The 23281-nt window shown below is 47.2% G+C and overlaps 1 protein-coding gene across 3 annotated transcripts in view; it reads left to right on the top strand.

Moving 5' to 3' along the window:
- The window catches only part of HECTD4 (HECT domain E3 ubiquitin protein ligase 4), a 226643-nt gene that overhangs the window by 174503 nt on the left and 28859 nt on the right, over positions 1-23281 (top strand). For all 3 annotated transcript variants that reach the window (XM_044275799.1, XM_044275798.1, XM_044275797.1), the window contains exons 60-62: positions 1746-1925; positions 5611-6890; positions 10832-11039. In XM_044275799.1, coding sequence (XP_044131734.1) covers positions 1746-1925; positions 5611-6890; positions 10832-11039 — 1668 coding nt within the window. The remainder of the gene's footprint in view (positions 1-1745; positions 1926-5610; positions 6891-10831; positions 11040-23281) is intronic.

Genomic DNA, 23281 nt, shown 5'->3' with positions numbered 1-23281 from the left:
CGAAGTATACATACTATGTTCAGTCGCTGTAGCCATGGCACCTGTCTGGCTCTAGTGTGCACCATGCAGCCACCTTGCTTCCTTTTTTAAGTGGAGTACCTGCTGTACCATCTCCAGATGCTGTAGCCATCACATCTGTCTGTTTTTTAGTCTGCACTATACAACATATTACTCCCTTATTAGGTGGAGTACCTGTACCATCTCCAGATGCTGTAGCCATCACATCTGTCTGGTTTTTATTCTGCACTACACAACGTATTACTCCCTTATTGGGTAGAGTACCTGTACCATCTCCAGATGCTGTAGCCTTTACAGCTGTCTGGTTTTTAGTCTGCATTACATAGCCGTTTTACTCGCCATTACACATGTCGGGTTCTAGTATGCAGTCATTCTACTCATTTATCAGGCGCAGTACCTATGCCATTTCCAGATGCTGTAGCTATGTCTCCACTCATTGTCGTGTGCACTATGCAATCACATTACTCCCATTCAGGCGGAGTATTTATAGTATCTCTAAGTCCTGTGCCCTATTGGTACAATCTGTGGCCCATACGGCTCCTGTATTACTGGGTGTATTTTCCTGGCTCTAATGTGTGCTAGGCAATCATGGGTCCTCTCTTCATGCTGAGTGATGGTACCATTTCACAGTGATGTATTGTTCGTTTTTCGGAGACTCGATCCTAGAGGCTTGCTCTTTTCCCATGGTTTACTCTCTACCCTGGCCTTTACAGGAGGTTGGACACAGACAGGCCATGTTTTTGGTCTGAGACGAGTTTTTTCCTTGCTGGGTCCTCTTTCTGGTCGGGTTCCTTTGCTTCCAGGCCTTATAGAAGCGCTTTCCTTTTGCTGAGGGGCTGTCCACAGTGTCTTTTAGCTTGTTTCCAGGAAGTTTTCTCCTTGGTTAAGGACTGCTCTGTCCTTTTTCCAGGCATTTTCTCTCCTTCCAGGTACCCGCATAGTCTAATTTTCTTGTTGGGTCTGTCCTCTTATGGATTCTCCTCCTGGAGCATTCTTCCATATGCAGAGCACTAGGTCGTTATCAACAGACGTTGCTGTGCTACTCGAGCCCTGGTTCTTCCAGATCCTTCCTTAGGCTCTTTAGTGCGCACTTGTTCAACTCTTGGTTCTTGCGCAGGACATCTGCCTTACTCCCTATCCCACCTCGGGTGGAGCCGGTTGTATCACCGGGTTCTCCAGCACCTGTGCATCCAACTTTTTGCATGAGATTTCCTTCCCACCCTCGGGAACTGCTTTGGGACATCCCATGGTGCTGTGTCCCCCAATGACATTAACGAGAAAATTGGATTTTTGTACTTGCTGTAAAATCCCTTTCTCTTTCAATTCATTGGGGGACACAGATCCCACCCTTTGTTTTCACTTCTTTTCCTGTCACCGGACTGCTGTTCTCGTTTCCTTCCCCGGTCCAGGACATGTTGGTTCTTCACTTTTGTTTCTCTCTCCTACCGGTATTGGCACAAACTGATTAGACTAGTGGCTGTGGATAGGGTACAGCCCACCTGGGCGGAGCCAACCTTTTTGATATCTAGTGTCACCTCCTAGTGGTAGCTGGGCATATACCCATGGTGCTGTGTCCCCCAATGTATTGAACGAGAAAAGGATTTTACAGTAAGTGCAAAAATCTAATTTTCACTCAGGGCAGAACTGATGAGGTTTATGTGTATAAGTTAACAAAATGCTTTCATTGAATCTTTTATTGTAAAGTGTTTTTGGAATTCCTTATATAGGTGTATCTCCAGCGCCAGGAGCCGTGGTGTTAATTCATTCCCTTCCCCTGGAATTTCCACTTGCCATGGCTTTTACTGAGCAGCTCTTATCATGGAAGCTTGAAGATGTGGATGAGAAATCAGAAGATGAACTTGATACTATCCCATCGTCTGTCCTCCTGCAAGTAGTGGAATTTTTATGTAAGGAGAACGCTCCATGATGGTTCCATGAGTTTTGTTCCTTTGTGTAATTGTAACTGTGATTTCTGCAACACTAGACTTCATAAGCTTTGTGAGCCTAGCTTAAAGGAACACTTCCTTCAGAAAGGTGTTTTTTTTTTTTTTTTGTTTTTTTACAGAATACTCAGAATTTTTGCCTGTTTTTCTTTTTCATTTCAGCAGCTATGTAGCATTGACATTTAAATACAAAGTTTTGTCCTTCTGTGCCACTCAACATGATAAATGATAAAACTGCCTATAGATAGGAGCCTAAAGATGTCACAAAAAAGGCACTGCTCTTATCAGTGTAATGTGTGATGTCTAATTAAGTCACTCATCTCCTTTCCCTCTAAGGTCACAGTGAATGGTCTGACTGAGAAAATCAAGTGAGACTGTTTGCTGTGCTAAATGTCAAAACAAAGGAGGAAGTTAGAGCCAAGACAGGAAGGAGAATATGTGGAGTGACTTCAAAAAATGATTTCCAGGAAACCATCTACCATTTTTTGTAAAAATTAAATGAATTCATTTAATATTCACATATACAGTTGCAAGAAAAAGTATGTGAACCCTTTGGAATGATATGGATTTCTGCACAAATTGGTCATAAAATGTGATATGATCTTCATCTATGTCACAACAATAGACAATAACACTCTGCTTAAACTATTAACACACAAATAATTAAATGTTACCATGTTTTTATGGAACACACCATGTAAACATTCACAGTGCAGGTGGAAAGAGTATGTGAACCCCTAGACTAATGACATTTACAAGCTAATTGGAGTGAGGTGTCAGCCAATTGGAGTCCAATCAATGCGATGAGATTAGAGGTGTTGGTTATAGCTGCCCTGCCCTATAAAAAACACACACCAGTTCTGGGTTTGCTTTTCACAAGAAGCATTGCCTGATGTGAATGATGCCTCGCACAAAAGAGCTCTCAGAAGACCTACGATTAAGAATTGTTGACTTGCATAAAGCTGGAAAGGGTTATAAAAGTATCTCCAAAAGCCTTGCTGATCATCAGTCCACGGTAAGACAAATTGTCTATAAATGGAGAAAGTTCAGCACTACTGCTACTCTCCCTAGAAGTGGCCGTCCTGTAAAGATGACTGTAAGAGCACAGTGCAGACTGCTCAATGAGGTGAAGAGGAATCCTAGAGTGTCAGCTGAAGACTTACAAAAGTCTCTGGCATATGCTAACATCCCTGTTAGCGAATCTACGATACATAAAACACTAAACAAGAATGGATTTTATGGGAGAATACTACAGAGGAAGCCACTGCTGTCCAAAAAAAACATTGCTGCACGTTTACAGTTTGTACAAGAGCACCTGGATGTTCCACAGCAGTACTGACAAAATATTCTGTGGACAGATGAAACCAAAGTTGAGTTGTTTGGAAGAAACACACAACACTATGTGTGGAGAAAAAGAGGCACAGCACACCAACATCAAAACCTCATCCCAACTGTGAAGTATGGTGGTGGGGGCATCATGGTTTGGGGCTGCTTTGCTGCGTCAGGGCCTGGACTGATTGCCATCATCGAAGGAAAAATGAATTTCCAAGTTTATCAAGACATTTTGCAGGAGAACTTAAGGCCATCTGTCCACCAGCTGAAGCTCAACAGAAGATGGGTGTTGCAACAGGACAACGACCCAAAGCATAGAAGTAAATCAACAACAGAATGGCTTAAACAGAAGAAAATACGCCTTCTGGAGTGGCCCAGTCAGAGTCCTGACCTCAACCCGATTGAGGTGCTGTGGCATGACCTCAAGAAAGCGATTCATTCCAGACATCCCAAGAATATTGCTGAAATGAAACAGTTCTGTAAAGAGTAATGGTCAACCATGTTATAAGGGAAAATAATAATGATCTGGTCTTCATCCCCATCGTCTCCTAGCAACCGTGCGTGAAAATCGCACCGCTTCCGCACTTGCTTGCGGATGCTTGCGATTTTCACGCAGCCCCATTCACTTCTATGGGGCATGCGTTGCGTGAAAAAGACGCAGAATATAGAACATGCTGCGATTTTCATGCAACGCACAAGTGATGCGTGAAAACCAACGCTCATGTGCACAGCCCCATAGAATTGAATGGATTCAGTGTAGGTGCAATGCGTTCACCTCACGCATTGCACCCACGCGGAAATCTCGCCCATGTGAAAGGGGCCTTATTAGTTTAAGCACTCTGATTGTCTATTGTTGTGACTTATATGAAGTTTAGATCACATTTTATGACCAATTTGTGCAGAAATCCATCTCATTCCAAAGGGTTCACATACTTTTTCTTGCAACTGTAGGTTGTTAAAGGATTTGCTCCATCTCGGACATTGATGGCATATTGCTATATTCAGAAGTCCCATAGCTGTGAATGGAGAGTGCTCGACGCAAGCATAGCCACCTCTCTATTTACCGCTATGTGACTGCCAGTAATAGCTGAGCCAGAGCTCGGATGTTTTTAGAACTAACATAGCAATGAACGGAAGGTGGCTGCTCACTGTTCAATTCGAGCATCTTGTTCTGGATATTGGTGCGGGTCCCACGTTTAGCATCTGCACCTGTCTGACATTAATGGTATATCCTAACAATATGCCAACAATGTCCTAGATGGGGAAAACTCCTTTAATATGTGATTTAAAAAAAATAAAAAATTATGGTAGTGTCCCTTTAGGAAAATGAGACTTAAAAATATTTTGAGTCTTGGAACTATATTCTTTAAGATGATATGTCATATAACATTACTCATGCTGTATATTTTGCAATTAAACTTGTGCTATGGTTAATATTCTGTGTGTCTATATATTTAGGAAATAAGAGGAGGTCTGTAAAATTAGTTTAAAGGGCTTCTGTCACCCCACTAAACTCTTTCTTTTTTTTTTTTTCTGTGTACTTATAATCCCTATCCTGCGATATTGCTATACATTGTTATTAATAATTTTCGTTCAGTAGATTTGTCAAAAAACATACTTTTATGATATGCTAATTACCTGTCTACCAGCAAGTAGGGCGTCTACTTGCTGGTAGCAGCCGCAGAAAACCGCCCCCTCCTCCTGTTGATTGACAGGGCCAGCCGCGATCTCCTCCTCCGGCTGGCCCTGTCAGCATTTCGAAAATCTCGCCCCTGTGTTGATTCGGCGCAGGCGCTCTGAGATAAGGAGACTCGCCTCCTCAGCACTCCCTCAGTGCGCCTGCGCCGATGACGTCACGGAAAGAGAAGACGTCATCGGCGCAGGCACACTGAGGGAGTGCTGAGGAGGCCAGCCTCAGCGCCTGCGCCGAATCAACACAGGGGCGAGATTTTTGAAATGCTGACAGGGCCAACCGGAGGAGGAGATCGCGGCTGGCCCTGTCAATCAACAGGAGGAGGAGGAGGCAGTTTTCTGCGGCTGCTACCAGCAAGTATACGCCCTACTTGCTGGTAGACAGGTAATTAGCATATCATAAAAGTAAGTTTTTTGACATCTACTGAACGAAAATTATTAATAACATAATGTATAGCAATATCGCAGGATAGGGATTATAAGTACACACAAAAAATAAATGAGTTTAGTGGGGTGACAGAAGCCCTTTAATAACGAGGCATGGTAACCTTACTTTTGGCAATATTTAGGTACATATTCCACATGGTAACAGTAGAAATGATTCAATTTTTATTTATTTTTTTAGGTAATTTGATGTGGACAACAGACTTGGCTCCGATTGTAAAGGAGTTATTGTTCCACTTGCTGGCTGAACTGCTTCGTAAAATTCACCACCTAGAGCAAAAGAAGAATCCTGCAGGCTTGTCATCCTCAATTGCTCTTCAGCTTAATCCATGTCTAGCAATGCTTATGGCTCTGCAAACAGAGTTGCGTAAGTTGTATGATGAGGAGACCCAAAACTGGACTTCCGGAAATGCATGTGGAGGCTCTGTGCCTGGGGTTACTGAGCATGGACGTTTCTCCACCTATTTCCATGCTTTAATGGAGGCTTGCCTGGCTGTGGCTGAAGTTACTCTTCCTATTAATATGAGTGCTGCAGTAAGTGTGATGACCACAACAACTGCAACAAACCTTAGTGACTCGTCGTCATCATCATCATCTTCTCCTGGGCAAACACCGCAAAGTCCAAGCCTGCTTTCAAAGCGGAAGAAAGTTAAGATCAAACGTGAAAAAACAGCATCTGCAAAGCGCACATCTTCACGAGGTGTTGAGAATGACCCTGCTTTGCTTAGTATGGGTGGAGGTAAGCCAGAAGATATGTTGTGGTTTCACAGGGCTTTAACTCTGCTAATGATTCTCAGACACCTAACTAATAAAGATCCACAAGGCTTGGGTGTTACAAACGATGCCATAGCAGATGCCAGCCAGGCACTTGTTGGACCCACAGCACATAGCCGCTTGCTTGTCATTTCTGGAATTCCAACTCACCTCGAAGAATCTGTTGTCAGAGGTGCCATTCGAAAAGCATGCAATGCCCATGGTGGGGTTTTTAAAGATGAGATCTATATCCCCCTTCAAGATGTAGAAACAACAAAAAACAAAGAGGGAACTGAAGGAGCTGAATGCAAAACTGAGGCCGACAAAACTCCTGGAGTTCCAGTAACGGACAACATGGATATTAGTAGTTCCAGCAGTGTGACACCTGCTGTTAGTGTCAGCGCTTCTGCTTCCACAAGTCAGGCTTCCTTGTGTAGCTCTCAGGGAGTTTCACAAGCTACCAGTGAAGCATCCATGGAGCAGTTTGTGCCGGAGATTGCCGTACCTCAAGGTCTTTTGGAGCCAAGTGTAGTGTCCAGCCAGGAGAGTCTGGACCTATCCATTTGCAGCACAGGAAGTATGGGCAGCTTGGGAAGTCTTATCGAACAACTTGATAATGTAGAAACCACCTGTTTACCGGATGTTACAGGTTTACTGGACAACCAGCCTCCAGTGTCCAAGCCCATCAAAGGTTTTGCAGTTGTGGAGGTAATTTTCTGTCTGTGACCTATCCTTTGTATCCAGTGTTTTATATAGAGAATAACTTTTCATTGTTTTAAATATTATCTAGTGTTACCTGTTACACCTGTTTCAGGCCTACACCTATTTCATCCACTCTACACACTACTGCCCCCTGCTTTTCCAGAATTCCTAAAACATGATAAAAAGGTGGGGTAGTTCTTAACCCCTTAAGGACACAGCCTTTTTACACCTTAAGGACCAGGCCATTTTTTGCAAATCTGACCAGAGTCACTTTAAGTGCTGATAACTTTAAAACGCTTTGACTTATCCAGGCCATTCTGAGATTGTTTTTTCGTCACATATTGTACTTCATGACACTGGTAAAATGAAGTCAAAAAAATTATTTTTTTTGCACCAAAAAATACCTAATTTAACAAATATTTGGAAAAATTTGCAAATTTCAAAGTTTCAGTTTCTCTACTTCTGTAATACATAGTAATACCCCCAAAAATTGTGAAGACTTTACATTCCCCATATGTCTACTTCATGTTTGAATTATTTTGGGAATGATATTTTATTTTTTGGGGATGTTATAAGGCTTAGAAGTTTAGAAGCAAATCTTGAAATTTTTCAGAAATTTACAAAAACTCAATTTTTAGGGACCAGTTCAGGTCTCAAGTCACTTTGCGAGGCTTACATAATAGAAACCACCCAAAAATGACCCCATCTAAGAAACTACACCCCTCAAGGTATTCAAAACTGATTTTGAATACGTTGTTAACCCTTTAGATGTTGCACAAGAGTTATTGGCAAATGGGGAGGAAATTTGAGAATTTTATTTTTTTGTCTAATTTTTCATTTTAACCCATTTTTTCCACTAATAAAGCAAGGGTTAACAGCCAAACAAGACTGTATCTTTATTGCCCTGACTCTGCCGTTTACAGAAACACCCAATATGTGGCCGTAAACTACTGTACGGCCACACAGCGGGGCTTAGAGTGAAAGGTGCGCCGTTTGGTTTTTGGAAGGCTGATTTTTATGGACTGGTTTATTTACACCATGTCCCATTTGAAGCCCCCTGATGCACCCCTAGAGCAGAAACTCCCTAAAAGTGACCCCATCTAAGAAACTACACCCCTTAAGGTATTCAAAACTGATTTTACATACGTCGTTAACCCTTTAGGTGTTGCACAAGAGTTATTGGCAAAAGGCGATGAAATTTGAGAATTACATTTTTTTGCCTAATTTTCCATTTTAACCCATTATTTCCACTAACAAAGCAAGGGTTAACAGCCAAACAAGACTGTATCTTTATTGCCCTGACTCTGCTGTTTACAGAAACACCCCATATGTGGTCGTAAACTACTGTACGGCCACACAGCGGGGCGTAGAGTGAAAGGAGCGCTGTTTGTTTTTTGGAGGGCTGATTTTTATGGACCGGTTTTTTTACACCAAGTCCCATTTGAAGCCCCCCTGATGCACCCCCAGATTATAAACTCCATAAAAGTGACCCCATCTAAGAAACTACACCCCTCAAGGTATTCAAAACTGATTTTACAAACTTTGTTAGCCCTTTAGGTGTTGCACAAGATTTAATGGAAAATAGAGATACAATTTCAAAATTTCACTTTTTTGGTAGATTTTCCATTTGAATTTTTTTTTTCCAGTTACAAAGCAAGGGTTAACAGCCAAACAAAACTCCTTATTTATGGCCCTGATTCTGTAGTTTACAGAAACACCCCATATGTGGTCGTAAACCGCTGTACGGGCACACGGCAGGGCACAGAAGGAAAGGAATGCCATACGGTTTTTGGAAGGCAGATTTTGTTGGACTGGTTTTTTGACACCATGTCCCATTTGAAGCCCCCCTGATGCACCCCTAGAGTAGAAACTCCAAAAAAGTGACCCCATTTTAGAAACTACGGGATAGGGTGGCAGTTTTGTTGGTACTAGTTTAGGGTACATATGATTTTTGGTTGCTCTATATTACACTTTTTGTGCGGCAAGGTAACAAGAAATAGCTTTTGGCAGCGTTTTTTTTTTTTTTTGTTATTTACAACATTCATCTGACAGGTTAGATCATGTGGTAATTTTATAGAGCAGGTTGTCACGGACGCGGCGATACCTAATATGTATACAATTTTTTTTATTTATGTACGTTTTACACAATGATTTCATTTTTAAAACAAAAAAAATGTTTTAGTGTCTCCATAGTCTAAGAGCCATCGTTTTTTCAGTTTTTGGGCGATTATCTTAAGTAGGGTCTCATTTTTTGCGGGATGAGATGACGGTTTGATTTGCACTATTTTGGGGTACATATGACTTTTTGATCGCTTGCTATTACACTTTTTGTGACGTAAGATGACAAAAAATGGCTTTTTTTACACCATTTTTATTTTTTTACGGTGGTCACCTGAGGGGTTAGGTCATGTGATATTTTTATAGAGCCGGTCGATACGGACGCGGCGATACCTAATATGTATACTTTTTTTTTATTTATGTAAGTTTTACACAATGATTTCATTTTTGAAACCAAAAAAATGATGTTTTAGTGTTTCCATAGTCTAAGAGCCATAGTTTTTTCAGTTTTTGGGCGATTATCTTAAGTAGGGTCTCATTTTTTGCGGGATGAGATGACGGTTTGATTGTTACAATTTTGGCGTACATGCGAATTTTTTGATCACTTTTATTACCTTTTTTTGGGAAGTTAGGTGGACAAAATTTCAATTTCATCATAGTTTTTTATTTTTTATTTTTATGGCGTTCACCGTTCGGGTAAAGTAACATGACCGTTTTATAGATCAGGTCGTTACGGACGCGGCGATACCAAACATGTGTAGGGAATTTTATTTTTTTAATTTTTAATCAGTGATAAATGTGTTTTTTGATTTTTACTTTTTTTTCACTTTTTTTTTGACCCAGACCCACTTGGTTCTTGAAGATCCAGTGGGTCTGATGTCAGTATAATACAGTACTGTACTCTATATAGGGCTCTGTACTGTATTTTACTTACACTGAACAGATCTATGCTTTCAGCACAGATCTGTTCAGCTCCATGGACAGCAGGACGCCTGAGCAGGCGTCCTGTTGCCATGGGAACCTTCCCCGTCTGCTCAGAACTGCGCAGACGGGGAAGGGTGAGCACGGGGTGTCGGGGGGCTGTCTGGGGGCTCTCTCCCTCTCCATCGGGGGGCTGCAAAGGCACTGCAGCCCCCCGATCGGAGAGGGAGGGAGCTCCCTCTTACTGTTAACTTTTTCCATACAGTGGTCCGTACGGACCGCTGTATGGAAAGGGTTAAACGGCTGACATCGCATCACCGATGTCAGCCGTTTATACCAGGGTGCCAGCAATGTGCTGGCACCCTGGTATACCCACTCTACACCAACGATTATTCATTGGGAGGCGGGCGGGGGATCGCGATCCCGCCTGCCGCACCGCCCGCCTCCCGCACCGCCCGCAACACCCCCCCTACACCTCCCACCGGGCTAAAATCATTCAGCGGTGCAGGGGGGGGGGGGGTGATAAATATATATTTTCGCCACACTAAAGTTTCTGATCGCCGCGGTCATCGCGAAACTGCAGAAAGCGCAACAAACCGCAGGTCTGAATTGACCTGCGGTTTGTTGCGATCGCGGACATGGGGGGGTCACGGGACCCCCCCGCGCATTTAGCCGAGGTGCCTGCTCAATGATTTGAGCAGGCACCTTGCTCCGATCACAGCCGGCCGCACGGCAGTGATCGGAACAACACATGACGTACCGGTATGTCATGTGTCCTTAAGGACTCGGGAAACATGCCGTACCGATACGTCATGTGTCCTTAAGGGGTTAAAACATACAGTTGCAGATACAATTGTATATGATGCTTTTTCTAAACCCTATTTTACATGGTTTATATTTTAATGAACAGTACAGATGTGCCTGTAGAATTTTCTTCCGATTTTTTATTTTTTAATTCTCTTTAACAGGTGCGCTCTCGGGCGAAAATTGAAAAAATTCGAGCGAGTTTGTTTAACAGCAGTGATCTTATTGGTTTATCCAGCCTGGATGGTGAAGATGAGCTCATGGAGATGTCAACTGAAGAAATCCTTACAGTCTCTACTGTAAACCAGAGTTTATTTGATACCCAAGGAATTCCAGGTTTAGGAGATTATTTCACTGATAAGTCCTTGAAAGGTGAGCTGAACTCTATCAGTGAACCAGTTCTCTTCTGTTGTGTTTTACTACTTTATCTCATAAATACTACGGTAATATTTTTTTTTAAGAGGACAGATTGGGTTAAGAATAAAAAAATAGCATTACTTACCTCTCGGGTCCCTTGCTGCTATAGTGCAGATACTGCTCCAGTCTCCACTTTTCTATACTTCTTGGCTTTACACACAGGAAATGTCTGGAAATGACTGCTCAGCCATTCAACGGCAGTGGTAAGCCACCTCAACCAGTGGTTTACTGACCGGGCATTTCGAGCCATTTCCGGTGTCTCAAATCAGAACCGTGAAGTAAAGAGCAGAGACGACCGGAACGGCATCAAAATGGCAGGGGGGGTAACTCGGGGGTCATCATTTTAGGGTGTTCTCATCATAGGCGTGCGCAGCCTATTGCATTAGGGTGTGCACCCTAAGCACAAACACACACCCCGCGCACGTGTGTGTGTGTATGTATGTGTGTATGTGTGTATATATATATATATATATATATTAGAAAAAAATCGGACAGCACTCCAAACGGTTTCTTCAGTAAAACAGGTAGTGTTTATTCACCCATACGGTGGCAGCAAAAAAGCGACGTTTCGGCTCTACATGAGCCTTTCTCAAGCAATGACAAAAAGTGCAGAGCAGACATATATCAGTGAATCAATTATACAACAACATGATTAGTGCTTAATAAAAAACTGTACAAAAGAATATACATACAGACTCCAAAGAGTCATCATAGTGATTATGAATAAAGTGCCTAGTGCTAACATTGCAGAAAGTGCATAATAGGGCTGACTATCTTATACTATTACAAAAAGTCCATAAACCTTGTCAGCTGTTCATTACACATCCATGATTATTCATGATACATTAATTGTGCACATATGTGCCGGGGGTATAATGATGAGATGATACCTGAGAAAGTTATATATATGAAACCGGACAGCACTCCAGATAAAAATAAGTGGTTTATTCACCCATGTGGTGTAGGCAACGTTTCAGCTCATACAAAGAGCCTTTTTCAAGCAGCCTTTGTATGATCTGAAACGTTGCCTAAACTTTTCTTTAGAGTTTAAAGCAGTTTCAGCACTATAATAACATAATTTACTTACAAAAGAAGCTATTCAGTCGTCTGCTGTGCTGTCCTCTGCTTGCTTCCACGGATCTTCCCCTCCTTTCAGTCTCTCCATAGTGCGCAGGTGCACTGTTATGGGGGATCTGTGGATGACAGTGTTATGGGGGATCTGTGGGTGACACAGTGTTATGGGGGATCTGTGGGTGACACAGTGTTATGGGGGATCTGTGGGTGACAGTGTTATGGGGGATCTGTGGGTGACACATTGTTATGGGGGATCTGTGGGTGACACACTGTTATGGGGGGCCTGTGGGTGACATTATACAGGGGGTAATATAACTACAGGGTATCAGGGTACACTATACAGGGGTAATATAACTGAGGAGGGCTATCAAGGACATTATACAGGGGTAATATAAGTTATATTACCTCTGTATAATGTCCCCTGATACCCCTTAGTTATAGTACCCCCTGTATAATAATGTACACTGATACCCCTTAGTTATTACCCCGCCCTGTATAATTTAACCTGATACCCCTCAGTTATATTATATAACTGAGGGGTATTGGGGTACATTATACAGGGGATAATATAACTAAGTGGTATCTATCAGGGTACATTATACAGGGGTAATATAAGTGAGCAGGGCTATCAGGGACATAATACAGGGGTGAGGGGTAAGATAAGTTATATTACCCCTGTAAAATGTCTGATAGTAGCCTAGCCCTCCTCAGTTATATTGCCCCTCATGTACCCTGATACCCCTAGTTATATTACCCCCTGTATAATTTACCCTGATATCCCTCAGATATATTATATAACTGAGTGATATCAGGGTAATACAGGCGACAACAGAGGATTCGTAGCACTGTGGGACAGGGGGGGGTACATAACATACTTCTTTTTTTATATGCCCTCACCTCATCAGCTAGCAGGCGGCCAGGCGCACAGGGTACTCAGAATGGATGCGGCGTGACGTGACGTCAACTCATCCCGCGCCGCACAGCACGCACTCCCTCTCTGCCTCCGCCGGGTCCGGGACTCCGTCCCCCTATTTGAATACTAGCCACCGCCTGCCGGCAGCCCACAGCCAGGTATTGTAAATGAATTGACAGTGCGGCGGGCAGCGGCAGCCAGCAAAACAGACAAGGGGAATCAGCTGGGGGGCAGTGCGCACGGAGGTGACGAACCTATTAGGGTGTGCCCAGGCACACCCGGCACACCCTGTGCGCACGCCTATGGTTCTCAGTCTTTCAGCGACAACTAGAATTATCGCATAGTAAATTTTAGTATTATCGCATAGAATTATCGTATAGTAGCATACTACGAGGTAACCAGAGCGATAAGTACCTTTTAGAGGAATTTCTTTAAAACATTTTCTCACGCTCTCAAATGCCTCATGCACATGGCCATATTTACAGTGAATCGGGCGCGGACCCATTTGTTTCTTTAGGGCTGCAAAAAAAATGCTTACTGCCGTGCAGCCAAGTGAAAAGGCTGGTCAGGAAAGTGTGGGACGCACACAGCCAGCGTTTGTGTTGCGGACCGCAAAAACAGATCTGGCCGTGTGCGTGAGGCCAAAGAGAGATGGAAAAAGGATCTCTGACCAATAGAGGCGGATAAATGGCAGGAAATACTATAATCAATACAGAAGGTATCTTTTGAGTTTATGGCACTAACTGTCCCCTCCATTTTAGCAGAGTTTACTTCTAAATTTAATCTGGTTATAAGACTAGATAAATATGTTTCTCGCTCATATAATTGGGGGACACAGGACCGTGGGTATAGCTTGCTGCTGCCACTAGGAGGCGACACTAGGCTGAAAACTGTTAACTCCTCCCCTGCAGGCTTTACCCCCTCCAGCCTGGAGAGAGCATATCAGTTTTTAGCTTAGTGTCGTAGGAGGCAGACCTCCCTGCTTAGCAGGGTGGCTCTAATTTTTTCTATATTTTTAAAGGTTTCCTGGATGGGGCACAGATTCACATGGCGTTTGTGTCTCCCTGGGAGGCTGGCCGGTGTCACTTGTTCCACAGCCCTGCCTCCCCCAAGAAGACAAAGCGGACCAGGGCAGCCTCGCTCCCCTGCCTTCCCGCCAGCAAGAGGGCAACCTACTCTCCAGCCCTTCTCTGCCCGGACCCCTGCTGCCTTCTGCCAGCGGTCGTGGTGGTGGCCCTGCTGGTACATGATTAAAGGGCGACGACCACAGATGAAGACAGGTGAGTATAAACCCTCCCTCCCGGTCTCCCATCCCTGCTTGTAGGGGGTAGCAAGGTATCCTACCCACCTGTTGCCCATCTTGGCTCCCCACATTCGGTACAGCAAGGGTTAATCCCGCCCGTTACAGCCATGGGGGGTGTCTCCCTCCTTAATCCCCTCCGGTTCTAGGGGCCGCGGCTCCCTTTCAGTGCGGGCGCATATCGCCGCATGCGGCGCTCTTCCAGTGCAGGCGCATATATATTGCAGCAGCCACTTCCCACATTCGGCCGCCATTCATTTACATACATCCCCCGCTAATGACGGCTCCATGCGCCGCACATTGAGAGCATCGGAGCGGGGGGCGTGGCTTCCTCTACGGCGGCCCGATCTGCTGTCCTTCTAAGAGTTGGAGGGGGCGGAGCTTATTCTCCAGCCGCGACAATGCTTCCTCCTTCCTGTCGAGCTGCAGGGTGAGACACAGCCCCTCCAGCATAGAGACCTGTGCCACAATGTCTGATTTGGCCAATACTCCCCCTCAGGCACCCTGCAGGACCACCTACTGTGCCCGCACTTTATGCTCGGTGAAGTTCCCTCGTGGTCTGTCACTACCACTATGCTCTGCATGTCATGCGCCTGCACAGAGCCATCCTCCTATTCTACAGCAGCACACAGAAGTGCAGGACCATCCTGGCTATGGGGAACCCGACTGGGCAAGGTCCTAAAATCTCCCATTTCACCCTTTCTTTGCTGGGTCATTTGGTTGAGAAATCGCCACCAGTGCAATCCACACCATCGCAAGGTGTACAAACCAGAACCGAACTCCCAGTAAGCATCCCAGAGCAGGCCACAGTTTCTCCTCTGATGCCTCAACATCTCCTCCCCCTCCCGGCTCCTAATCACCTCTTAGGTGATGCAATGTCTGAGGGTGAGATTGGGGATTCAGATACGGAAATGGACCTGGAGCACTCTTCTTAGATTGCATCCATGGTGATAGCCTGATATCCGCTATACGTGACACCTTCCGGGTTCAGGAGGAACTCCCAGCCTCCAGGGGGTGTCATTTCTGCATTCAAGGCAGACACCTAAGTCTTTCCTATTACACAATGACTTTTCTTTAGTTGTCGCAAAAGCTTGGGACCAGCCTGGTCTACGCTTCATTGTTCCTAAGCGATTGGACCTACTCTATCATTTTCCAGGCGATTACGTGGAAAAATGGGCTTCTCCTCCGAGGGTGGACCCACCCACCGGTCACTCGCCTGGCTAAGAACACGGCTATCCCAGTGGCGGGTGGCTCATCTCTCCAGGACCCAGTAGACCGTTGCATAGAATCGCTCTCCAAGTCTATCTTTGCGGCTAGTGGTTCGGCCTTGCGACCAATTTTTGCATGGGTAGCCAAGCCGGTCTTGTAGTGGGCCCTCCGTTTGAACGTAGCGTCCGACATTCTCCCTGCTGAGCTCCAGTCCTTAGCACTCCAAATTTCTCAGGCAGGGAAGTATCTCTGCGAAGTGGCTATGGATGCTAGGACGATGGTCGCCCGTTCCTCAGCTCTCGCGATATCTATCCGCCAAGAGTTATGGCTCAAGGTTTGGGCGGCAGATTCATCCTTTTAAAGGCTCGCTTTTGAGACTCCCCTTTGCTGGACGAGATTATTTTGGAAGCAACGGGTGGGAAAAGCACCCATCTGCCCCAACCCAAGGCGAAGCGTTTCTTTCGTCCTAGAGTTTCCTCCTCCCGTTACCAGTCCTTTTGCCGGTTCTCGGGCACCTGTCCAGCACCCACCTCAACAGCGGGACAGTCCACCGACGAAAGGGCCCGTCCTTGAGCCCGCGGACGCCAGGGCTGCTGGGGCTTATGCCACCTCAGCAACTAAAAACAGCATTCAGCATGAAGGTGTGTTCCCGCCCTCACGGGTGGGGGGGGGGTCTCTTCCTTTTTTAGGAGATTTGGCGGACCCATATTTCGGACGCATGGGCACTCGAGGTCGTCACCTCGGGTTACAAGATAGAGTTCAAGTCTATCCCGCCCAACCGTTTTTTCCTCTCTCAGCCTCCCAGGGATCCAGTTCGAGCTGCGGCATTCTTTCATGCAGTTCAATCCCTTCTCTCACGGGGGGTGATGACGTCAGTGCCCTTAGAGGAAAGGTTTACAGGTTTTTATTCCAACCTGTTCGCGGTCCCCAAAAAAGAGGGCAATGTTCGCCTAGTGCTGGACCTCAAGATAGTGAACCGCTTCCTTCGTATTCAGCGTTTCAGGATGGAGTCCCTTCGTTCCGTGGTTGCTTCATTGGTACGGAATTTATGGTGTCCATAGACATCCAGGATGCCTACCTACACGTTCCCATCGCATACGTTCACCAACGTTTTCTTCAGTTTGCCATTCATTCCATTACCAATTTGTCGCCCTACCATTCGGCCTGGCGACAGCTCCGCGAGTATTCACAAAGGTACTCGCTCCCCTTCTGGGCCTTCTGCGATCCAGGGGCATCTTAATCAAGGCTCCTACGGCGTTTCAATGCGAGGAAAGTCTTCAGATCACTGTGAGCACTCTATCCCGCTTCGGATGGATAGTCAATCTGTGGAAGTCCTTCCTGTCTCCAGCCACTCAGGTCAGGTTCCTGGGCATGACGTTAGATTCAGGTGTAGCCATGGTACGCCTGCCACTGAACAAGACACTGGATATTCAGAGGTCGGTGCATCTGCTACTCCAGCGCCGCAGTACATCTATCCGCAATTGTATGCGGGTGCTGGGCCTGATGGTAGCCTCTTTCGAGGCAATCCCTTTCGCCCAATTCCACACCAGGTACTTTCAGCGGGCCATTTTGTCATCATGGGACAAATCCCTGGACTCTCTGGATCTCATGATTCGTCTATCTCGGCAAGTGCGCTCGGCACTCAGTTGGTGGATCGTGACTGCGCACCTGTCTTCGGGGAAATCCTTTCTCCCAGTAAGGGTACTTTCACACTTGCGGCAGGACGGATCCGACAGGCTGTTCACCCTGTCGGATCCGTCCTTCCGCTATTTTGCCGTGCCGCCGGACCGCCGCTCCGTCCCTATTGACTATAATGGGGACGGGGCGGAGCTTCTGTGCAGTTCGCTGTCAGAGGCCGCCAGACTAAAAAGTCGATCATGCAGGACTTTTAGTCCGGTGGACCTTTGCCGCGCACTGCCGTGCTGCGCCGGAGCTCCGCCCCCGTCCCCATTATAGTCAATGGAGACGGAGCGGCGGCACGGCGAAATAGTGGAAGGAAAGATCCGACAGGGTGAACAGCCTGTCGGATCCGTCCTACCGCAAGTGTGAAAGTACCCTTACATGGACTGTCATTACATCAGACGCCAGCCTCCACGGACGGACCAGGGTGTTTGTTCTCTATCAGAGTCCAAACTGCCCATCAACATCCTGGAACTCCGGGCCATCTACCTCTCCCTTCACCATTTCACTCCCCTCTTGCAGGGTCATCTGGTCAGAGTACAGTCGGTCAATGCCACGGTGGTCGCCTATATCAACCACCAAGGAGGGACTCGCAGCCGTGCGGTGATGCAGGAGTCTGCGAAGATTCTACAGTGGGCGGGAGCCCGTGTTTGGTGATTTCGGCAGTCTATATTCCGGGAGTGGACAATTAGACCGCAGACTTTCTCAGCTAGACGATGGTGGACCCGGGGGAGTAGTCTCTCCATCAGGAGGTGTTGGAGGCTCTCTGTCTCCGGTGGGGACGTCCGGAAGTGGAATTGATGGCGTCCAGGCTCATTCACAAGCTCCTGTGCTTCTTGTCTTGCGCAAGAGACCCGGTGGCGTACAACGTGGATGCTCTCGTGGCACCATGGGACAGCTTCTCGTTCCTTTACATGTTCCCACCCTTACCACTCCTGCCTCAGATCCTGCGCAGAATCAGGATGGAGGGCATCCAGGCAATCCTGATCGCCCCAGACTGGCCTCGACGGAGCTCATTCTCCTTCTGGGGGATGCACTGTGGCCGCTTCCACTCAGGGCCGACCTACTCTCCCAGGGCCCAGTCTTCCATCAGAAGGTGAGTTCACAGAGATTTTACAGGTGAGTTCACAAAAATCTTGTTTTATCAGTTGTGAGGAGCCTTACCAAAATTTTAGTAGCTGTGGTCTCCATGGTGTGATACCTCTGGCCTTGACCTACGCACGCCTCTTATAGGCCACACACTGTGAGCACGTAATCTGGTCATTTGAGGCTTGGAATATGCGTAGTTGGTGGTTTCCCTCTCTACAGTCCAGTGCTATGTCTATGTGTATTGTCATTTATTGATGTTTGTATGATGTCTGATTAAAAAAAAAAATAATTAATAGCAAGGGCATTGGTGAGGTAAGCAATGATTTTTTTTTTTTAAACCATTTTGCCACTTAAAAGGGGCTGTCTCACCTCCTATTGCTAGGATATACCTCCAGTGTCAGATAGGTGTGGGTCTCACCTCAGAGACCCACACCTGTCTCTAGAACGGAGCCACCAAAGTGAACGCGGCAGGCCTCCATTCTGACATTGGTGGCATATTTTAGCCATATGCTACCAATGTATGAGGTGAAACAATCCATTTAAGGGAAATTTATCCCATTGGAACACGCCACCTTGTCTTCATAATTACAGCACCATAAATTTAACAACAGTAAAAAGCAACTTAAAGGGAATCTGTCACCAACCTGACCGGTTTTAAACCGATCACATAGTTCAGTGGGACACAAAGACCTAAAACAAAGGTAACATCTGTGTAGTTTTTCAGATCATCCAAATCGGCCAAAAAGTCGTTTTTTTAATATGCTAATGAGCCGTCGCAAGTGCCCAGGGGCGGAGAGTTTGCTGAAAGTGCCCAAGTTCCTCTGCCTCACTCACGCCTAACTCTGCCCCTCAGTATGCTCAGGCCAGCCCTGTGGCTCTGTGACTTCATATATCCCTATAGGCCTATATATCCCTGGGGTCATTTGGGGGTATTTATACTATCCTGGCATTCTAGCACCTCAAGAAACATGACAGGTGCTCAGAAAGTCGGAGCTGCTTCAAAATGCAGAAATTCACATTTTTGTGAATAACGCTATAACTTTTGCGCAAACCAATAAATATACACTTATTTGATTTTTATCAAAGACATGTAGCACAATAAATTCTGACACAAACTTGTATAGAAATGCAATTATATTTGAACAATTTAACCAGAGAAAGTTCAAAATTGAGAAAATTGCGGTCTAGTTTGATTAATATCAGAAAAAGGAAAAATCTCAGCAGCAATCAATTACCACCAAAAGAAAGCTGTATTTGTGAGAAGAAAAGGAGGTAAAATTAATTTGGGTGCCAAGTTGCATGACCGAGCAATAAACCGTTAAAGTTGTGGAGTGCAGATTTGTAAAAAAGGGCCTGGTCAGTAGGGGGGTATAAACCTGTGGTCCTTAAGTGGTTAAAAGTTTGTCGCATTTAACATGTTTTTTTTCTTTGGAATTCAAAAACTCAGATTTTAGAAAGTGAAGTTGTATAATGGCTTGTCTTTTATGTGTGTATTGCATTTACAGTGCCATGTTAATTTAATTTATTTTTCTCGTACTTTTTTCCATTGGGGGACACAGACCATGGGTATAGCTTAGAGGTATTAGTAGGAGGGACACTATGCAAATGAAAGAGCTCCTCCTCCTCGGGCTATACCCCCCGACTCCACCAGGAGGAACTCAGTCTTTGCTTAGTGTCTGGTGAAGGAGGTTGACACTCTCTGATTCTACTCCTTTTTGTTATTTTTATTCTAGATGGGGACACAGGTCGGCATGGCGCCTTCCTGGTCCCCCGTGGAGTGCCCGCCGCCGTCTTTGGGACGTTGCCTGGCTGCCTCCATTTCCCCCCAAGAAGATAAGTGGATCCGGGCTCGACCTGTTAGCTCCGGCATCCCACCAGCTGCTGGGACGCCTGCTGCCTACCCTCCTCCAGAGCACTGTTCTCCTGGATTGGAGTCAGAAGTCTGAAGAGGCGCATCCCTGCTGGTCTGGACATCGAGGGAGCATGCTGAGCAGATAAGTATTGCCCAGTCCCTCCCCCTCCCTCTGTGTCTGTTTGTCTGTGGCTACCTGGGTGAGCTTGAAGAAGGATCCTGATGGGGCACTTTCTTCATTTTGGCACTCAGGCATCTCTTCCCCCTTAAACTGTGGGCTTCAGCGCTTCTCTTGTCGGGCCTTGGCTGCTGCGCTCTCTCAGCGCCCGCCGGCAGGCCGCTCCTCCACGTGGTGTTTTTTTAAATCGCGCGCGCGCTCATTTTCGCGCACGCGCATATTTTCGTGCGCGCGCTTATTTTCGTGCGCGCTTGTTTTGCGCGCTTTTTTCGTGCGTTTTTTTCGCGCCATAATGACGCGTTCGGGGGGGCGGAGCCTCGGCATGCCGCTCTGACTCTCCTTACACCGGAGACTCTGTTTGCTCACGGCCGTGCAGCTCCTCATCACTCTACTCCGTTTTGTGCCAGGCAAGCTGGTAGCTCAGTGGTAATGCTGCTTCTGCCCCATGTCCAGGCTTTCTGAGTTCAAAGCCCCTTTCAGCCTTCAAAAATTGTTTACATTATTCTAGATGGGGACACAGGTCGGCATGGCGCCTTCCTGGTCCCCCGTGGAATGCCCGCCGCCGTCCTTGGACGCTGCCCTGCTGCCTCCATTGCCCCCCAAAGAAGACAAGTGGATCCGGGCTCGACCTGCAGCTCCGGTATCCCACCAGCTACTGGGTCTCCTGCTGCCACCCTCCACCAGAACACTGCACTCCTGGACAAGGAGTCAGACGCCTGAAGAGGTGCATCCCTGCTGGTCCTGGAGTCGAGGGAGAAGATCTGCAGGAGCAGATAAGTATTACCTGCATCCCTGCCTTACCCCCCTCCTCCACCCCTCCTCCACGTTCCTGGGAGCCTGCGGTCCCCGCTTGGGCATCTGCCATGTCCAGCGCGGCCGCTAAATTGGTCTTAGTCGCCAAGGCAACCATGTCCTTTAATCCTGTGGCGCTACCGATTCCATCTCTCTCAGTGGTCCCCACAGTGGGTGACTGACTACGAAGAGGCAGCGTGTGCGGCAGCATCCCACCTCGGATGTCTCCGTCTCTCCACCCCCCTCACCTCGCAGGTGGCGCTTGCGGACTGCTCTTCCCCCTCCCTAGGGAGAGTAATCCGAAGGGGAATTATCCGGCTTGGACGAGCCAGGTCCTTTTTGGACTATAGGGCATTTTCAAATCCTGTGACGCCAACCACCTCTCTAAGTGGTTTTCCACAGAAGACGCCCGACTACTAACAGGGAGCGTGAGCAGCAGCATCCCTCCTCGGATGGCTCCGGCTCTCCCCCCCCCCCCCCCCTCTCGTCTAGAGGCGCGTTCGGGCGACTCTCCCCTCCCTTAGGGAGCGCAAGTCTGAAGGAGAATTTCCGGCTCTGATTAGGTCATGGAGCGGGACCCCTCGCCTAAGCTCTCCACCAGGGTGGCTGACTTAGTGGCGACTGTCCGAGACACCTTTATTCTCCAAGGGGATTCTCCTCCTTCCACTGGTCAGGAGTTCCCCCTTTTTCCGTCCAGGCAGTCGGAGACTACCATGTTCCCGGTCCATGAGGGATTTTTCCGCGGTCATGTCCAGGGCCTGGGGTAGTCTTAGTAAGGTTCTCGACCACCCAGCGCATGAATATACTTTCCTTTCCCTGCTGACGGCGAGGAGAGGTGTCTCCTCCCCCTAAGGTGGATCCTCCGGTGGCCGGATTAGCCAATTATATGGCCCTTCCTGTCTTAGTCAGTTCCTCTTTCCAGGATGCTGTAGACAGACGCATAGACTCTCTTCCAGGTCCTTTTTTCGCTGGCAGCGCGTCCCTGTGACCTACCTTTCACTCAGCAGGGGTAGCCAGTGCTCTCTCGGTGTGGTTACAGCACCACCACCAGGAACTGGCGGTACGAGATGCGACTACTAACACACTGGAGTTGGTTCTCCAGATGTCTCAGGCTTCTAAGATTCTTTGCGAAGCTTCTAGGGACATTGATTCCCTCTTTGCCCGCTGGTTGGCCATCTCTGTCACTCAGCGCGAAGAGATCTGATTGAAGGTGTGGGACGCTGACGCCTCCACCAAGCGTTCCCTTGCTAAACTCCCCTTTGGGGTTTCCAGACCTTATGGGGATTAGCTGGACGAGTTAATCTCTGCATGCCTTTTGCCGTTTCTCATCTGGTAGGCCGTCGCCTGCTTCCTCCGCCGGGGGTCTCAGGTCGCCCGCAAAGAGGCCTTCCTTTGCACCAGCCTTCCCGGCACTAGAGGGCCCAGTCAGCCCGCCCTGCTGCTCCTAGGCCTATCACATGTCCCGATTGCGGAATCCCACCATCGATTCCTGCGCTTCGCCATTATGGGTCGACACTGTCAGTTTGTCGCCCTTCCTTCGGGTTGGCGACCACCCCGCGGGTCCTTGCCACGGTCCTGGACCGCTCATGGCGCTTCTTCGTACCAGGGGCATTCCTTTGCTGCCCTATCGGGACGATATCCGGATAGAGGCCCCCCTCTCTACTGCAGACCAAGGACAGCGTCCGGATCACTGTTCAGACTCTGGAACGGTTCGGCTGGCTGGTAACTTTCCCAAACTCCTGCCTCTTCCCGTCCCAGAGGCTCTCCTTCCGGAGGATGATTTTGGACACCTCGGCTGCCAAAGTATTCTACCAGCCTTCAAGTCCTCCCAGATCCAGGGGGCAGTGTCGCATCTGCTGCGCTCCCCGTGCCTCTCCATTCGGGAATACTTGCAGGTCCTGGGTCTTATGGTAGCCTCTTTCGAGGCCTTCCATATGCCCAGTTTCACACTCGCCTGGCGCAACAGGAGATCCTTTACCTTTCAGCGGGTTCGGGCAGCTCTCCCTTGGTGGCTGTTCCCGATGAACCTGAGGTCGGGGATTTCCTTTCTCGCATTCTCCTGGACGATCGCCACCACCGATGCCAGCATCCTGGGTTGGGGGGGCGTTTT

This window comes from Bufo gargarizans, chromosome 1 (genome assembly GCF_014858855.1).
Source record: "Bufo gargarizans isolate SCDJY-AF-19 chromosome 1, ASM1485885v1, whole genome shotgun sequence".
Lineage (NCBI taxonomy): Eukaryota > Metazoa > Chordata > Amphibia > Anura > Bufonidae > Bufo > Bufo gargarizans.
The sequence above is the reverse complement of the archived record's forward strand: the minus strand, read 5'-3'. Positions and strand labels throughout refer to the sequence as shown.